The sequence below is a fragment of the Setaria viridis genome, chromosome 2 (genome assembly GCF_005286985.2).
Source record: "Setaria viridis chromosome 2, Setaria_viridis_v4.0, whole genome shotgun sequence".
Taxonomy (NCBI): domain Eukaryota; kingdom Viridiplantae; phylum Streptophyta; class Magnoliopsida; order Poales; family Poaceae; genus Setaria; species Setaria viridis.
The window spans coordinates 29,534,867-29,547,885 of record NC_048264.2 but is presented as its reverse complement, the minus strand read 5'-3'; the positions used below and the strand labels follow the sequence as shown (position 1 = coordinate 29,547,885).

Here is a 13,019-nt window from a genome sequence, read left to right as displayed (position 1 = left end):
CACCTCACCGGACCAAACGCTTGTCCCCTCCTCCCAACGACACCGCTCTGCTCCGCACGGCTCAACCGGCGCGGCCCCACCCGTCCCGCGCCCGGCTGCCACCTGCCACTTGCCCGTCTCCCGTTAGCCCGGCGCGCGCACCGCGCCACACCGCTACAAATAAGCGAGCCACCGCCGCCAACCACTTTCCCAATCCCGTGTGCCGCCGTGCCCGAGCCCACCCCCCACCAGCCCAAACCAACGTTCCCCCGGGTGGCCGGGTCAAAGAAACCATGTGCCGCGCCACGTTCCCAAGCGCCGGGCGCCACTAAATCAGCAGCTCCTGGCCTCGGAGCAGAGCCACCAGTAGTAAGCAGCAGCAGCAGATCAAACCATGGCGAGGTCAGGGCGGGAAAGGGAGGGCGGAGGGGAGGAGCGGAGGCTGGTGCTGGGCAAGTACGAGCTGGGGCGGATGCTGGGGCAGGGCACCTTCGCAAAGGTCTACTACGCGCGGGACCTGAGCGCCGCGGCAGCCGGGGCCGGCGGCGGCGGCAGCAGCAGCGTGGCGATCAAGGTGATCGACAAGGCGCGGCTGCGTCGCACGGAGGGGATGGTGGAGCAGCTGCGCCGGGAGATCTCCATCATGCGGATGGTGCGCCACCCCAACGTGGTGGGCATCCGGGAGGTGCTCGCCAGCCGCTCCCGCGTCTTCGTCGTCATGGAGTACGCCCGCGGCGGGGAGCTCTTCGCCAAGGTCGCCCGCGGCCGCCTCACCGAGGACCACGCGCGCCGCTACTTCCAGCAGCTTGTCGCCGCCGTCGGCTTCTGCCACCGCCGTGGCGTCGCGCACCGGGACCTCAAGCCCGAGAACCTGCTCCTCGACGAGGAGGGCCGGCTCAAGGTCACCGACTTCGGCCTCGCAGCGCTGCCCGAGCAGCTCCGCCACGACGGCCTGCTCCACACGCAGTGCGGCACCCCGGCGTACGTCGCGCCCGAGGTGCTCCGGAAGCGCGGCTACGACGGCGCCCGCGCCGACCTCTGGTCCTGCGGCGTCGTGCTCTACGTCCTGCTCTGCGGATTCCTCCCGTTCCAGCACGACAGCTACGCCAAGATGTACCAGAAGATCTTCAAGGCCGACTACCAGGTGCCGCCCTGGGTCTCCGGCGACGCGCGCCGCCTCATCGCGCGCCTGCTCGTCGTCGACCCCACCAAGCGCGCGTCCATCCCGGAGATCATGCTCACGCCGTGGTTCAGGAAAGGCTTCGTCCCGCCCGTCCTGTCGCCCCAGGTGTCGCCCAAGAAACGGCTGGCGGACGACGAAGACGCCGTCGGTGCCCTCCTCGAGGGCGGCGGCAGCGACAGGGACAGCTCCAGCACTGCCTCGCTCTCGCCCCGGTCGTGCAACGCGTTCCAGCTCATCTCCTCCATGTCCTCCGGGTTCGACCTGTCGGGGCTGTTCGAGAGCGAGCAGAAGGCCGCGACGGTGTTCACGTCGCGCGCGCCGGCGGCCGCCGTGGCGGAGAAGCTGGAGTCCGTCGGACACGCCCTGGGGTTCGAGGTCACCAGGGGGAAGGGATGTAACCTGCGGATGGAGGCGAAGGTCGACGGCACGAACGGGCGGCTCGCGCTCACCGCCGAGGTGCTCGAGGTGGCCGCGGACGTGGCCGTCGTCGAGTTCGCGCACGACGCCGGGGACGCTCTGGACTTCAACAAGTTCTGCGCCGAGGACGTGCGCCCGGGGCTCGCGGACATCGTATGGGCGTGGCAGGGCGACAGCTCGCCGGCGACGCCCGCGGCCGTCGCCGGGTGCGCGTGATGAGCAGAGAAAGCGTCCGTTCCGGCGTCCAATCAGAGATGTATAAATCGTAGCGACTTCGTTAGGATTTGCGCGGTTCCACAGTTTATTAGGCTGTAAAATTTGTATCTTTCGTTGTACAGGCAAGAAGAGCAAGGGAGAGGAGTTTGTGGACACGAATACACGATGAGCCGAGTGGAGGCAGGGTATGCTCGATCAGCTTGCAAAGTTTTGATAGCAATCTGTACGAGTGGAGTTGTGTACATACAAAATTTTGTTCATGATCAAGATCTAGTTTTGGTCCCCATACCATATGGTCATCTGATCTGAATTGATTGTGCTATTTGCAGTTGTTATCAATTGCTATGTCATTCTCACTGCATCTAGGTTGTTCTCAATCTCAAACAGCGATAGCTATTCATACAAGTCTTCATGTACCACCACCAGATGTTCAACAAGGTGGAAATTCTCGTGTTCTGAATTTAATTATGGGGCGATGATTTATGGTTCAACTAGATACTTGGCTTCTTTTTTGTGGACTACCTTTTTTTTTGTGAAGGTGATCATTGGAGTTCCTCCTAACTTGTTCATATGTCCTGTTCAAAATAGATTTAGGCCACAGGCTTTATTTTTTTTGTTTGATGAAATAAAATGTGCAACTAATGATGTCAAGTCATAGTTAAATGGCCTTTTCACAATGCCAAGTTAAAGATAATTGCACCTACTTTTGTTGCAACCTCCTAATGATTGTACTTGTGTATTATTGACGAACTAGAGAAAATAAAGAGAGTGCCACTACATGTTCTTTGAGACAAAAAAAAAGTGAGTTGAGTATCAGATAGCATAAAGTATTGTGCTTTGCAGGAAAAAAGGAGGCGCATAGTATGATTTGATTGGCTCTCTCTCTCTCTTAATTTACACCAATAATGCACATTAAAAATAATCAGGGAAAAATAGAATGTAACCAAACAATGCCAGCCAAACCACTCATCTAGGCAAACTTATTAGGCCGCTGATCCCCTATTGTCAAAGTATTTGCCATTCAGAACTTCTCTTTGTTTATCGTTACTGTTTGTCGTTTCTGTTCCATTGTCTCTTTCCTTTCAGACTTTAATTGAGCATCATGAGAATAGAAAAATGTAAACTGAGAAATAAACCACGTTTCCGAGTACGTGTACCACATGTTGTTGCGTACATCAGACAGTATTCTGGAGTACGTACCCTGAACAGCTTGTGTTGCATTCCAGCGTGATTTCTGCTCTGGCAATGGCAAGTCACTGTAAACACTCGTCGAGTCAGCGTGTGAGTCTGACCACCTCCCCTGGAGGCGTCAAGAAACTCTCCTACGCGCGGGATGGCGACTTTCAGGAAGCACAGCGCGGATGCAGAGACCTTTCTCCTCATTTTCCCCTTACCGAAACAGGGACGACCGAGCACCGGTGGTACCTTGCGTGCCATTGGAGAATTTCCCAAGGAGCTCCCGATCGAATCCAGAGCTCACACGTCCTGCAGCTGCAGTGCCCTACTTCCCTGCTGATGACTCCGTCAAGATCTCGGGGATCACGCACGCGAGCAAAAAAGGAAAAGGGGGTAAATGGATAGGGTTCTTTCCTCATTTCCTGATCCCATGTGCTTAGGACGGCTCTTCATGGACGACGTGGCTGTGCTTGTATTGTACTCCCTCCATACTCATAAAGGAAGTCATTTTGGACAACGACACGGTCTCCAAAGTATTACTTTGACTCTTTATTTTTATAAAAATATTTATCAAAAAGTGATATATGTATATTTTTATAAAAGTATTTTTCAAGACAAATCTATTTATATGGCTTTCACATTTCCAAACTCAACAACTTAAAAGTTATTCATGATTTATATTCCCAATGTTTGACCAAAGCCTTGTCCAAAACGATTTTCTTTGCGAGTACGGAGGGAGTATGCGTTGTTCCAGCTCCTGAAGTTTCCGGTCATCTGCGAGATGTGGACACTCACGACAGGCTCCTCCGCTCGTCAACTCGATAGGCTTGAGAGTTCAACAAGTTTGGTGTGCGGTTAGCCACTGATGAACTCTTTTCCGTTTCATCCAGTTTGGATAAGCGCTAACCAAAATCGGCAGCCGAGATTGGCCAAATAAAATGCTCTGACGTCTAGCCCCCTCGTTGTTTTTAGTGGAAGGAAATGCATGTGCAGCTCATCGCCGATCTGGACGTCTTCCTAATATATTGGGTCGATCGGAATGCACAGTCCTACCCAGAAGAGCAAGGTAATGACACGCTGCTCGCCGCATCTAATCTTTCTATCTGCAAGAGATGACGAAGTAAACAGCAGCTGCGCACAGACAGGCAAGCAATGCTAGGAGGAGAGGGAGAGCAGCAGGTAGGTAGGTAGGTAGGAGGAGGCTGTTGTATATCTCCATTTCAGATGGAGAGATCGAGATGCCCAAACGAAATCCAGATGTGGCTAACACTGTAGGTTCATGAACATGTATAGCAGCCGCTACTGCTGCGTGCATCCTCAGGCGATCGAGACTCGAGCCCATGTGAAGAAGCACCAACTGCATGCTACGCGCACTAAAGACAGGCAATCTTTGGCGGTCTGATCTGATGAACTTGGGTTTGGCAGGAAGGCTCTTTCCTTGTGTGGGTCCGATCCGCGTGGTTGTTTTAGGGAAAGAACAGATAAGGATTTGTCCGCGGGATCTTATCCCGTTATCCTCATATCTTGCGCCCATAAGGCTGGATTCGGCACATTCTTAATTCGTTAAGCTAACCTCCGGCCACTATAGTCCATTTATTTGCCCATTATTACCACTATACATGGAACGAAAGAGATGTCATAAGTAATGCCGTCGCCCATGAGATAAGCTCGATCAGCAGCCCGGGAACCTATACAGGGCCGTAGCTACGTACAAAATGGAGGCCCTGAACAACGAACCGCCCATGTTGCACGGGCCACTGGACGGCCCTGAACCTATATATCTCCCTAGCATTAGCATGCATCCCGAAAACTCTGGTCACGAATAAGTGCCGTCTATGACAGCAACATGGTCACAAAGGCACCATCACATTAGCTTGACCATTGGTTAACAATATGAAACATGTGCAAAGTATGACAAAGCTATAATATTACAAAATTACTTTTGAAAACAAACCCAGCCATATTATTAGAAATCGGCGTTCCAAGCTTTTGGTAAACCTACCTAGTGTTGGCTACAGGGAAGTAACCCAAAGCTAAAGCTGTTTGTCGCTTTTCAGCTGGCACATCTGCGATGTTTATGCGGTTACCTCGTTGCAGGATGGTTTTGTCTAATTGGTTGCTAGGTTAAACCTCTGTCACGTCGCATGTTTAGATATTAATTAGAAATATTAAATATAGATTATTTACAAAACCCATTGCATAGATGGAGGCTAATCTATTAAGCCTAATTAGTTCATGATTTGACAATGTGTTGTTACAGCAACCATTTGCTAACGATGAATTAATTAGGTTTAATAGATTCGTCTCGTCGTTTAGTCTCCATCTATGCAATTAGTTTTATAATTAACTCATATTTAGTCCTCCTAATTAGTCTCCGAATATTCGATGTGACACGGACAAACTTTAGCTAAGAATCCAAATGCTCCCTAAACAAGGCTCACAGGTGGTCATTATGAGAGGTTGACGCTGCACTTCTTTGTACGCAAATGGCAATTGCTTAATGGCGATTGATGGGTAAGTCTACCTCACCCAGAATATGAGTGAGAACTTCTTTTCTAAAAAAAAGAATATGAGTGAGAATATGATACCGTCCGGTAGCTAGCTTCACCACCTGCAGCGAAAATATCTGGGGCGGGGAGCCCCGAGCCCCTGTTGGCCGATGCTGAGCGCTGACGCGAGCGGGAACCTGACGGACGGGGAAGGAGAATAATAATATGCATGGATGATTAGTGGAAATGGCTTCTTTTCTGAGAAGGAATCGATCGGTGGGGATGGTTGGGCCCTAGTTTTCACTTTGCGCGCTTAGGTAGATTCCATTTCTTCCCGAGCAGGCAATCGATTTTAAATTTGAAAAAAATTATACAAAATATTATAACATTTATGGTATAAAATAATTATCAATTGATTAGTTATGTAATATATTTTTGCACTAAATCTATTTGAAGACGTGAAATCTTAAATTGTTTGCCTTGAGAAACGAGAGTTGCATTCTTTTTGGGACAGAGGGAGTAATTCGCTTTGTAATCTCGTGTGGGGTGGGTTTCGCGAGAAACCAGAGTCTAGGCTGCGGCAACCGGCACCCATGCACGGACACGAGTCGGCATGAGGACAGATAGGATCGGCACTGGAAGTCTGAAACGCGTAGCAGCGTACTCCCTCCGTCCCACAAAGGTTGTCCCTTTTAGTTTGTCTTAATTTTAATCAAGTTTAAATGAAGAATATCAATATTTATAGCACTAAATTGGTATGCTATGAAAATATATTTCATAACGAATTTAATGAAACTTGTTAGACATCAAAAATATTGATATATTTTTATACAAATTTAGTCAATACAAAATTAAAAAGGCACTCCTTCGTCGGAGGGAGGGGGTGGTGGGTGACGAGCGAATGCTGCCGGGACGGCGGCAAGATGCGTACGGCCACTAAAAAAGGACGAGTCCTCTACATGTTCTTCCTCTTTTTTCCCCCCTTTCGTGCGGTGTGACGAGAAAACAGAACAAGACGAAGATGCTTCTCCATGGACCTCACTAGAGTGGCTTTTGTGCTGCTTGATTTGTTTTTTTCCCTCATTTTTCTTCGAGCGGTATTTTGTTTTCTGTTCGTGCTGTACAGTGCCGTGGTGGTGTCTGGTGTGTTATCTCATCTAGAGAAGATGACTTGGATGAGGATCGATGATCCTGGTCCTGGGAAACTCCTCGAAACCGCGGGGAGCTGAGTCGGGTCGGGCCTGAAAAAGACAGGCTCGTCCCGTCCTGTGGTGGGCCTATTTCAAACAGCACGAAACGAGCCCACCCAGACAAGGTCGTAACATATATGGGCCCAATTCCAAATGTGGCCTAGTTTGCGTGGCAACTCATCTAAAAAGGCTGCAGCCTACAGGCTAATGGGCTGACACGACCCGCTTTACTTGTCCGCTGGACCCGCGCGCGAAAGGAAAGAGGATAACATGGGCCAGTTCGCCACCACAACAGTTCTTTGGATACACACGCAGCGGAGAAGGATTGGACTGATCAGTGGAGGGTCAAAGCGCCATAGTAGATTCGCATGTTTTCATGGAGACTAGCTCGCCATTCTATCCAAACAGGTGACGTGCACGGAACATGGCTCCGAACAGCTGATATGGTTTTTGCGGAGCTTTAGACTCATGGAGACACTCATTGCTGGATTGCAACACGTCGAGGTGTGTCTAGGAATCGGAACACGATGATATTATAGAAATTTTCGGTCAGACTCAGAATCAAGACGCCCAAGGTTGGATGAAGGAGGTGATGGAGGTACTGACACCTGATAAACTTACACGGGTGGTTGTGAGATTGTGGGCAGTGTGGCATGCACGGCGTACAGCAATTTATGAGAATAAACTTACACGGGAGGTACTGTTTTGTGAAACGGATTATTACAGAATTGGCGATGCTGAAATCAAGCCCAAAGGCGCAACAACAACTAGGATAGATTCAGATTTCGAAGTGGATACCTCATTCGCATGGTTTTGATAAAATCAATATTGATGCGACCATATCCAAGAACTCGAACACAGCAGCAGTAGCGGCGGTAGCTCGGAGTGCTGATGGCACTTTTGTTGGAGTATCAGCTATGGTACTGAAGGGGGTAATGGACACTGGGATGTCGAAAACATTGGCACGTGGGAAGGCCTCCCACTAGCAAGCAACCTACTCATTCAGAAATTTAAGATGGTGAGTGATTGTGCTAGTGTCGTCAAGAATCTCCAAGAGACTGGCATGTGCAGCTAAATGCAGAGAGAGGAAGATTTGAAGTTGTTGAGGTCGTGCACGAAAGCGGAAAATTTGACATCGATGCACATGCGCCGACGAGGAGCTCGATTTGTAGTAAGGTCGGTAAGCATAACACTATCATACTATCATATGGTGTTTGTAATTGGTACTCCTAGAACTTTAAATAAATAAAAGGTAGAGAGTTAAAAAAAGATCTCGCAGGGATAACTTTTTCCCCCTACAAATTATGTTTTCTAAAAGGAAGAAATCATGTAAGAAAAGCCTCCGGAAGACGAGAGTGCATGCGGAAAATACGAGCACGAAGTCAATCTGTTCGTTTCTCTTCTTCGGACTTCCGGGTGGTTGGCTAGGTCCAAAAGTGCAAGCGAAATTACTCTAATGGCAGGGCAACGTGAAGAGATAATCTTATTTATTTTATCTCCAAGGAAAAAAAGGAGAATTTCTTATTTGATAAACAAAATAACACGTTCCTTTCTTGATCCTCAAATTTTTTTTCCTTCCGATACTGACTTCAACTTTTGTTCCTAACTTGACATTCTGTTCGATTTTCCATCCGAGCACTGTTAAATTCCCTGTGAAAAGTCCATTTTACTCTGTGAAGAACGTGGGCCCCATCGCAACCACCTTCTCCTTCCTCCCTCCCGTTATCTCACCAGCGCCGCAGCTCGCGCCCGTCACTGCGCTCGCTCTAGCCGACACCCCAGCTTTCGTGCTCCTATGCAGCACCGCTTGTCGTCCCAGCCCAGGCTGTCCCTGTGCAGCACCGCCAGCCCGCTTGCCGTCGCCGCCCACCCCGCCTAGCGTCCCTATGCCGCCGTCGCCATGTCCTACCCACCCCGGTCGCTGTCCTCATGCCCCCGTTGCTACGCGCCGCCTGCCCCGGTCGCTCCCCATGCCGCCGTAGTCGTGCGCGACCCACCCCGTGCATCACCTAGAGGACCGGACGAAAGGGATGCTCATGCCGCCGTTGTTATGAGCACTAGCGTCGCCGCGCAGCATGGATTCCAGTTTGAGGAGCTCCTTCTCCCGGCCGACAAAGCCAGCGTTCCAGGGGAACGGGATCTCCAGCTCCGCCTTGGCGCGCCACGCCCTGACAGCCGTGGCTACCGCGCGCCGCCCGAGCTGCGCCGACGATCTCGAGCACGTCGACGCGGTTGCGGAGGTCACCGATGCGCACCTCCATCACCGACTCGGCACGGGCGAGGCCCTCCACGGCCTCCCTCCAGTGCTTCTCCGCGCCGTCGTAGGCCATCCAGAGACGGTCCCTGTACTTCTCCCATAGGTCCCCGTGCCGCGCCACGACGATGTTGTCAGCGGCTAAGTCGGCCCTCCTAACCCCAATGAAGACCGGCACGAACGCACCGCACGCCAGGAAGGCGCGGACCTCCTCGACGGTGTAGGGGTTGACCAGCGTCGGCGGCGTGACAAGCACCAGCCCCGCCACGGCCGTGCCCATCGCGGCACGGGCCGATGCGTCCACGCACAGGTGCCGGTTCGACGCGACGCAGGGCACGCCAAGCTGCGGCGTGGGTTAGATAAGGGGAGGGAGGAAGGAGAAGGGTGGTTGCAATGGGGCCACGTTCTCCAAAGGGCAAAATGGTCTTTTCATAGGAAATTTAACGGTGCTCGGATGGAAAATCGAACAGAGTGTTAATTTGGGAACGAAAGTTAAAGTCAATGTTAAATAAGGAAGGAAAAAAATTTAAGGACTAAGAAAGTAACGGGTTATTTTTCTAGTGTTAAATAGGAAATTAAAAAAAAAAGAGCCGAGTGAATCGATCTTTACCTTATCATCACGGCACCACCAAATGTTCACTTTGTTCCACGCTTGACCCACCTGCTTAGCAGTTTTCTTTTACAAATAAAATACAGCCGCCGAACCTCTCCTCCCATTCACTCCTCACAGTTGATTAACTTGACATGAAACAGAGACCTATCGATTCGGGGTCAACCAAAAAATACTACTAGTACTATTCAGCTACGTGGCGATTAGCTCCTCAATGATCAACCCACATGCTAGCTGCCGCCCCGGAGCAAACAACCTACGAAGTAATCGACGGCGAGGACGCGAGGAAACTGCACAGAAACACAGTCGACGGCGACGAAGCGGAGAAAAGCTCGAAGCCTAGTTGTTGCCACGTCGGATGAGCAACAATGCAGGAGGAACTAGCTGTTGTAGGGCCGTTTGATTCCTCTTGCTAAAGTTTAGCAGCTAAATTTTGCTAAACTTTAGTTGCTAAATTTTAGCAAAAGCTGTTTGAATACTCTTGCTAAAAGATATTTAATGAACTGTAAAAAGATCTATCTACCTTTATTAAAGGTGCGCGGGAGTGGCGAGACAAGCAATAAATGAGGGGCATAGATTGTCCAGCCCACCTTTTAGCAAGTTTTAGCAACCAAAAACTTGCTAAAGTGCTAAACTTTAGCAACTCAACTTTAACAAGTTTTAGCAAGGGTGTTTGGCAGTTTAGCAAGGTGGAACCAGACACCCCCGTAGTCTCGGGGCCGGCGGTTACTATTCATTCGACCTCGACCACTTGGTTGGTGGTCCATGACCAGTTTGTGTCCCATCCATAAACGAACACATTGCAGCAGCAGGTGACGCGCGAGCGGCAACGTCAGCGAGCCCGGATGATCACCCCCGTCAGCAGCTCGGCGTGTCGTCCTCGGCGACCATTTCGCCCGGGAGAGCAAACGCCAATTTGATAAGCTATGACTTGACTCCACCGGAAAACTTGTGACGGTGTGCGGAGGCGTCACGAGTGATTCAGCATGGTGACGGAACTGACGACGCAGGGATGTGGCGAGGGATCGGATGGCGATGGCGGTCGGTCAAGTCGTTGCCGGAGCCCGGAGGCCAGACGACGGATCGGATCGCGTCGATCCCCCCCTTCCGTATATAGCATGGCCCGCCGCGTCCGCGCACAAGATTCTCGTCTCCTCCCGTCCTGAGACCACTCGCTGCTGCTTCGGACGTGCGGTGCCTTTATTAGCACTCTGTCACGTACGTGGCGGTGGCCATGGACAGGGACGGCGAGTGCTCGTCCCCCACCGGCAGTGCGGCGGCGCTCCTGCCGCTCTTCGGCCCGTCGTCACCGGCGGTGAGTCCATCTTCACCTCACCTCATGGCCACCTGCTTGGTCACCAACATTTGTTTCGATACGTTTTGCAAGTCTCTGCAGCTTCTGAGACGTCCTCTGTTCCGTCGTGCTTGGACAGGCAGAGAGCCTCGAAGAGAAGCTGAGGCGTGTCAGCGAGGAGAACCGGAGGCTGGCCGGCGCGCTTGACGCCATCCTCGCCGACCGCCCCCACCCGCGCGCTCTCGCCACGTCGCCGACGCCGAGCTGCCACGGCAATGCGGCGCCGGCAGAAGTGGCCGGCGGCGGCGTGACGGCCGAGCCGCGGCCAAAGGTCAGGACGGTGTGCGCGCGCGCCGAGCCGTCGGACGCCGACGCCAACCACCTCAAGGACGGGTACCAGTGGCGCAAGTACGGCCAGAAGGTGACACGCGACAACCCCTACCCGAGGGCCTACTTCCGCTGCGCCTACGCTCCCTCCTGCCCCGTCAAGAAGAAGGTAAAAGATTGCAAATTTGCATGCACTTCATATCGTTCTCTGCTGAGTCAGTCGATTTGCTTAAGTTTTTTTATACAAGTAAAAAACGCATGCAGGTGCAAAGGAGTGCAGAGGACAAGTCGATGCTGGTGGCGACATACGAGGGCGAGCACAACCACGAGCAACGTGCCCAGAGCGAGTATGTCACTGACGCATCGACGACCCAGCAGCAGCAGCAGGAGGCCGGGTCACAGCTGCCGTGCTCGATCTCCATCAACTCGCTGGGCCGGACGATCACCCTTGGCCTGATGGACCAACGGCCGGGATCGAACGCTGAGGCGGTCGCCGCTGAGGTCATAACGCCGGAGTTTCGAAAGGTCTTGGCGGACGAGATCGTGGAATTGCTAAAGAATGATTCCGAGTTCATGGAGTCTCTGACAAGCGCAGTCGCTGCAAGGGTGATGGAGAGAATACCAGGGCACATATTCTGATGCATTAGTATATGATGTTCATGGATGCAATTATGCAAATGTGAATATATACACATGAACTTTTCGTGGTTATGTTTTGAATCTTGTGGATTCACTCCTGCAAAAAAAGATTACAGTTGTGTTAGAAAAGGAATAAACTAGAGAAACTGCAAAGATAAACGATGTTTAAATGTTGGCCATAAATTTGTCCACTAACTCTGCTCACCACCGGTTATAATGTTTAGGACGAGCTAGTCGGTTCAAAAATTTCAAACTAACTATTTTTTAAACATTATATATTTAAAACGAAAGGGTAATACTTTAGTCTCTTATAATACTAATATTTTAAAAATTGATGGAACAGGGGGTATTTGATTGGCTCCTGCTAAACTTTAGTCCATTTTAACCCCTAAATATATAAACACCCCTACTTATTTGACTAAACTTTAGCTCCCTAAACTTCAGTCCATAAGCTACCAAAGGGTTGCTTATGGGGGTTAAAAGGTACCTGAACACCCCCTGCCTTCGTTGAGGCGCGGGGCGCAGGAGGGGGCTAGGGGACAGGCGGAAGAAGAAAGGAACAGGGACAAGGATGCGGCGGCGCTCGAGAGGAAGGAGCAGCAGCCGGAGGGAAAAGGGCAGGGGCAGTATTGATTAGAGGTATTAAGGTTATTGTTCAAATCATTTATTACTCTTTAGTCCCTACAACTATACAGGGGATTAAACTTTAGTCCTCAAAATAAACAAATTTTAGTCCCTAAAATAAGCAGGGCCTGTAGTTCTCTTTGGGCAAAATTGTTTGTGAAATTCATGTGCTTCAAACGCAGTGTAAAAGAATAGCTAGGCTATTTGCATTGGATAACAAGAACGGAATCAACAAGGGGGCGCTTGGTTTCCACGCCGCCGCTTGCTTTGCCAGGCAAGGCAAGATACAACACGTCGCATTGGGACTTGTGCAAGCAAGGTTTTGCTTGCTGCAGCGAGAGAGCCAAATCGGCTCGTTAAAAGCGAGGCGAGGCAATGCTCGCTGGGCAATTTCAGCGAGAATACATGCACCGACCGTGGTATTATTGCTGCTGCTTCTTATTCCCATACGGAAAGCACGTGCAATAATGTTGAATTGAACGAAGTCTTCTGCACCAAAGAAAAAAAAAGGAGAGAGATTGAAAAGAAAAGTGAACTGACGTCAGGGATGCTACGTCATACGCGTGCACTAGACCGCTGGAGGAAAACGTTATGAACTGGACAAGTCGGATGTTCTCATAG

General features: G+C 51.0%; 2 protein-coding genes across 2 annotated transcripts; both read left to right on the top strand.

The window, feature by feature from the left end:
- The first annotated feature begins 227 nt into the window (after positions 1-227).
- Positions 228-2,081, top strand: LOC117842188 (CBL-interacting protein kinase 16). Its single transcript, XM_034722558.2, has 2 exons — positions 228-1,835; positions 1,918-2,081. The coding sequence occupies exon 1, from the start codon at positions 374-376 to the stop codon at positions 1,793-1,795; it is 1,422 nt and encodes a 473-aa protein (XP_034578449.1). The 5' UTR covers positions 228-373; the 3' UTR covers positions 1,796-1,835; positions 1,918-2,081.
- An 8,458-nt stretch (positions 2,082-10,539) lies between these two features.
- Positions 10,540-11,846, top strand: LOC117845744 (WRKY transcription factor WRKY62). The gene is made up of 3 exons (XM_034726811.2): positions 10,540-10,829; positions 10,948-11,304; positions 11,400-11,846. The coding sequence occupies exons 1-3, from the start codon at positions 10,749-10,751 to the stop codon at positions 11,772-11,774; spliced, it is 813 nt and encodes a 270-aa protein (XP_034582702.1). The 5' UTR covers positions 10,540-10,748; the 3' UTR covers positions 11,775-11,846.
- Positions 11,847-13,019: the final 1,173 nt, after the last annotated feature.

What these genes read in the sequence shown, in the direction of transcription:
- LOC117845744 (XM_034726811.2), top strand. Translation starts at nt 10,749, where the DNA reads ATGGACAGGGACGGCGAGTGCTCGTCCCCCACCGGCAGTGCGGCGGCG. An exon ending in TCGGCCCGTCGTCACCGGCG is followed by an intron (nt 10,830 to 10,947) that starts GTGAGTCCATCT and finishes GTGCTTGGACAG; the next exon opens with GCAGAGAGCCTCGAAGAGAA. An exon ending in CCTGCCCCGTCAAGAAGAAG is followed by an intron (nt 11,305 to 11,399) that starts GTAAAAGATTGC and finishes AAACGCATGCAG; the next exon opens with GTGCAAAGGAGTGCAGAGGA.
- LOC117842188 (XM_034722558.2), top strand. Translation starts at nt 374, where the DNA reads ATGGCGAGGTCAGGGCGGGAAAGGGAGGGCGGAGGGGAGGAGCGGAGG.